Consider the following 5,534-nt stretch of genomic DNA (forward strand, 5'->3'; position numbering starts at 1 on the left):
TTTTTTTTTTTTTTTTTTTTTTTTTGTATCAATAGGTAGTTATGTTTGACTCATTTCTGTGTGTCCTTTTTTGCTAAAGGAGTGGGGGAGGTGCCCAGAGCACAGAGGACGGACTCAGACTGTGTTGTAGGCTGGATCTCAGCAGGTTGGGACCCCTCAGTGACAGGAGCGGCAGCCTTTGGTCAGATGCCCCCCAGCCAGCTCTGAACTCTGCCTCGGGCCAGTCTCTGCAGTGTGAACTCTCCGAGGACTGTACTCAGGCCTGCCGTGTGGGGCACTGTAAACTGAACGTGCCATGTGGAGTGTCTGGTGTCAGGTGTGCACATGAGGCTTTGGCTCTGCTAACCACGAGCGGTCACGTGTAGTGTAACATTTAGAAAGCAGGGAACGGTGAAAGGAATGACGTGAAATAGCATAAAACTCCCTGGCGACCAGAGAAAGCCAGCGCTTACCTGTTGATATATTTGCTCCCGATTCTTTCTCTATTCTTTAAAAAAAAGTGGGATTCACGCTACTTGTCTGCTTTGATATTATTTCTCCACTGATGTTCTGTAGGCATTTCTTCATGTCGGAGCCTTAAAGAGTAACTTGTAGTGACATCCACGGTAGGAACACAGGGTAACACGTCGCCTCTTATTTACTGTGTGACTTCCAGCTCTCCTTTCTGTATTTTTACTGCTATAAAAAAGTCTACAACTAACAGCTTTACACAAAGGCTTTTGTCCACATACGGCATCCCTGGGACAGATTTCCAGCTGTGGAATCACTGAGTGGGGGGGTCATTTTTGAGGTTCTTGACAGCCCCTGGGAAGCTGGGGCCCAGCACAGACCCTGAGACCCACCGGCCCGCTCAGGTGGGCTGGGATTGTTCTCCCTGTGGTATCCTGCAGCGACCCTCTGGGTTTGGTGCACCCACCACAGCCCCGTCTCTGAGAGAAGAAACCAGGGTTTTGAGAGATCAGGGGACTTTGCTCCATGTTGCAGGAGTGTTTGGCCACACCTGAGGGCTAATTCCACACTGCAGCCCTCAGCCTTGCAACCCCACCCCCGTGCTGAGGCTTCACTATGTTCAGTCAATTGACAGGTGAAAAGGATCTATGATTTAGATTTGCACTAATTGATTACTGGAAGATGTGAACATTTTCATAAGCTTATTGGTAGTTTATTTTGCTATGAATTACCCACGTCCTTGTTATGAAAAAAATGCCATTTTTCTTTATCAGTTTGTAAGCACTTGCCGTATTATGACTATTAACTCTTTGTCACGTTTGTTGTAAATAATGTTTACAACCCAAATCTGTTACTTGCCTTTGGGTGGATTTTCACAAACAGGAGTTTTAAATTACAATGTCTGAGGCTTTTCCTCTTTGATTCCTTCCATCGTTGGGGGTTTTAAAAGCCCTTCACCGCACCGTCCACAGAAGGTCAGCCGCTTTCTTTCTCCCCGTTTAATTTTGTGATCTGTCTTCTTGTGTAGATGGGGGTCCTCCCTGGTTTGCTCCCTACACTCACCCCCACCCCCGACCTTACCTGGCCGTGCCGCGTCAGTCTGGGGCACTGCCGGGCCCCTTAACAGGTGCTCTCCCCTGTGCCGACCTTAACCAGGTGTCGACCTTAACCAGATGCTTTGGCTCTTCTCTCCCCTCTCTAAACAACAACACAGAAAGAAAGGAAGAGTGGAGTTCCAGATCCCTCCCCGCCTCCGAAAGACACGCTGTTGCCGTGGCCCCAGCACCAGACCTCCAGTGGGCTGAGACGACAGAAACGGGACTGGGTCATCCCGCCCATCAATGTGCCGGAAAATTCCCGGGGGCCCTTCCCACAGCAGCTCGTGAGGGTGAGTCACCATCCCGCTGGGTGTTGAGGGCAGCGTCGGCCATTTCGGGAGCCTTCATTGGACATTGCGTGTGGCGTCCCAGGAGGTCAAGATTCCACCTCTTGGGTAATGAGCTAGCGTCACACAGAGCAGAGACACGCTCAGGAGGGGAGGTGCGCCCTGTGGGGCGGACGGGACGTGAGTTACGGGTGATTCTCTCATGGTTATTTTCAAATGACGGCTGTTGAGCATGGAAGGGGGTGGGAGGGATGATGTGGATCATGGTCTTTGACCTCTGGCCCTTTGTGTGATCTGATTATTCCCATTTCTTTCCATTTATGACTGAGATACGGGTGGTGGGATGGTGACACGTCTGTGACAATGACCCCCATGCTGAGATACTGGTGAGGTGGTGACATGTCTGTGATAATGGATGCCATTCTGAGATACTGGTCATGGCCACTGGGATGGTGGCATGTCTGGGACAATAGTCACCGTGCTGAGATACTGGTCATGGCCTGGTGGTGGCACATCTGAAATGATGACCCCCATGCTGAGATACTGGTCATGGTGAGGTGGTGACACATCTGAGATGATGACCCCCTTGCTGAGATACTGGTCATGGCCAGGTGGTGGCATGTCTGTGACGATGACCCCCATGCTGAGATACTGGTCATGGTGAGGTGGTGACACATCTGAGATGATGACCCCCATGCTGAAATACTGGTCATGGTGAGGTGGTGACATGTCTGTGACGATGGCCACCGTGCTGAGATACTGTCATGGTGAAGTGATGACACGTCTATGACGATGGCCACCGTGCTAAGATACTGTCATGGTGAGGTGATGACACGTCTATGACAATGGCCACCATGCTGAGATACTGTCATGGTGAGGTGGTGACACGTCAAGACAATGACCACTGTGCTGAAATTTGGAGCCCTGAGCCTGAGGCCAGCAAGGCTGTGGTGGACAGTGCTGTCCCCCATCTGAAGGCTCCCTGGCGTCACTGTGTTCCCTGCAGGTTGCTTTTCCTGCAGTAGGAATTTATTTTACAAACTTGTGTTTCTGTAACTAGGCCATCAACCAAGATTTCTTCTTCCCTTTGAAGAAAATTGCAACCCAGACTGAGCAATAATTTGAGAAAATGATGGTGAGAATCCCATTAAATGATTCCCACCCATTGCAGGAAAGCCTCACCCCACTCTTTGGCGACGAGGGTCCCCAAGCATGACTGAGAGTCCTTTTCATTCCTGCTGCTGACTGGCCTGCTCCGTTTCTTGATCCTTCTGCCACAGAAGGTTGGGCTGTGTTTGGAGCACAGACGGGAGTGGAGGGAGCAGCCCAGCAGTGACTCCGCGGTCTGAGTCCCCAGCCAGGAAGGGCCCTCAAATGGCAGGCTATTCAGAGAAGAACTCAATGTTAGTGAAAGTAACGTTCACACCAAACTCACTGGCCACCCAAGGTGACTCAGTCACAAGGAGCCACCCTGCCTTCTTTGCTCCAAGCCAGTCCTGTGGCCCCAGCATCCCCCAGCATCCCCCTATGGAGGTCTCGGCTTTCCTGAGTCATCCACCTACTTGAGTTGCCTGGCTGGGCTGGAGGTTTTTTACTTCGGACTGAAACCTCACCCTGGCATCAGTCTTCTGAGCCAAGTGGCCAACCGCCAGGCCCCCAAACTCAGGACGGTGCTGGTGACACTGTGTCTGTCACCTGTGCCACTCACCGCCTGCAGGTATGTCTGGCTGTCCCTTGTGTTGTCAGTGATTTAAAATTTTTCTCTAAGCAATTCATTCTTAATGTACATAAGGTTATTCTTATTTATAAGAACACCAGCACTGCCTGTCTTGATGGAGACAAGCATAAGGCAAGAAAACAGCTGCGGAAGGGCACACTGTAGCCTGAAGACTGCCCTCTGTCTCCCCCGAAAGGAGGAGGAAACTGTTATAGGGACACCAGGACCAGGCAGAGATGCCCGTGTGAAGGTTCTCAGGGCAGGGCACTTCCAGGACCAGGCAGAGATGCCCATGTAAAGGTTCTCAGGGTGGGGTAGGGTCAGGACCAGGCAGAAACACCCCTGTGAAGGTTCTCAGGGCAGGGCACGGCCAGGACCAGGCAGAGATGCCTGTGTGACGGTTCTCAGGGTGGGGTAGGGCCAGAACCAGGCAGAGGTGCCCCTGTGAAGGTTCTCAGGGCTTGACATGGCCAGAACCAGGCAGAGACGCCTGTGTGAAGGTTCTCAGGGTGGGGCACGGCCAGGACCAGGCAGAGGCGCCCCTGTGAAGGTTCTCAGGGCTTGACACGGCCAGAACCAGGCAGAGACGCCTGTGTGAAGGTTCTCAGGGTGGGGCATGGCCAGAACCAGGCAGAGACACCTATGTGAAGGTTATCAGGGTGGGGTATGGCCAGGACCAGACGGAGACACCCAAGTGAACATCCTCAGGATTGGGTGCAGTGACCTGGTGCTCTTCACTGCCATACTGTATCTCGTGCTGTCACTACCTAAAAATCTCTTGTAGAAAGTCATCAGTCTTACTCAGGGGCTGGCAGATTTTTCTGTAAAGGGCAAGAGAGTAACTATTTTAGGCTTTGAGGCCACAGCCCTGCAACCTCTGCCTCCTGTGAAAGCGCCTCAGGCAGTGTGCAAGCTGATGGGTGAAGCTGGTCCCAATAAAACTTTATTCACCAAAACAAGCAGGGGGCTGTGTTGGCCCATGGGCTCCAACTGACAATAGCTGACCTGACTCCCTCCCCCAAATCCAGGAGAGTCTGCCTCAAGTTGTCTCCACAGCACACAACAGGCTCTAATCTGCTTCTGTGGGGAGGAGGGTGTGCACCTAGATTTTGGCTGGTGTCTTAGCATGACCAGAATATTCTGTTGCCGGCCTTCTGAGTTCTCAGGCTGATAATCTAGGACTGACAAGTGGGACTTTCTATCTCTGTTTAGATAGGTTTGTAAAAAGTGCCCAAACAGAGGGGAGTCAGGTGTCAGGTGGGCAGAGCCTTGCCCCAGGGGATCCTCAGGCCGCATGTGAGACGATAGGTTCATTGGTCCTGTGTGTCCATCTTCTGCTGGGCAGTGGAGAGAAGGACACGTCTGCACGCTCTGCCCGGCCGAGCACCCTCAGCGTCAGTGGCTAAGGAAGTCAGGCTGGGACAAAGCTGGGAAAGGGCCATATTGTCCTGTTGACAGGATGTCACAGTGAGAATCAAGCTTATTGCCCGAGCAGGTGTGTGGTTTCCCAGTTTGTGGCAGGGAAAGTGCCCCCTCCCAACTCACCCAGACCTGGGAGAATATGGCCGACAGGAGCTCTGGGTTCTGCAGATACATGAGATATGAATTTGGCTTTAGGTGATGGCCTGCAAAACGCTGCAGAGTCCATGGTTCTGGGAAGCCACGGCCAGCAGCTCCCACACCCTGAGGCTGCAGCTGCTTCTGTTTTAGAGTCTGTGGCATCGCTGTGATTTAGAGTGGATTTGTCACCCTTGGCCCGTACACCCTGACATGTCTAGTCCATGCCATGTGTCACTCCAAGCCAGCTGTGAGCAAAGGGCCAGGGTGTGTCAGGGCTAGACAACTGTCACAGGACCCTCTCCCCACTGCCAAACCTGGTGCACAGTATTCTACTTTCTGCTCACATGTCAGTGAGCAGGTACACACAGGTGCACAGGTGAACACATGGGTACACACATGCACAGGTGAACACACAGGTGCACA

The 5,534-nt window shown here is 52.3% G+C and overlaps 1 protein-coding gene across 4 annotated transcripts in view; it reads left to right on the forward strand.

Annotated features, from left to right (window-relative positions):
- Positions 1–5,534, forward strand: part of CDH4 (cadherin 4) — a 454,084-nt gene that overhangs the window by 349,162 nt on the left and 99,388 nt on the right. For 3 of the 4 annotated variants that reach the window (XM_012803965.1, XM_003787753.1, XM_023512031.1), the window contains one exon: positions 1,664–1,837. In XM_012803965.1, coding sequence (XP_012659419.1) covers positions 1,664–1,837 — 174 coding nt within the window. The remainder of the gene's footprint in view (positions 1–1,663; positions 1,838–5,534) is intronic. The other variant, XM_003787754.1, reaches the window with a different exon arrangement.

The sequence above is a fragment of the Otolemur garnettii genome, unplaced genomic scaffold (assembly GCF_000181295.1).
Source record: "Otolemur garnettii isolate 467f Iridium unplaced genomic scaffold, OtoGar3 scaffold00023, whole genome shotgun sequence".
Lineage (NCBI taxonomy): Eukaryota > Metazoa > Chordata > Mammalia > Primates > Galagidae > Otolemur > Otolemur garnettii.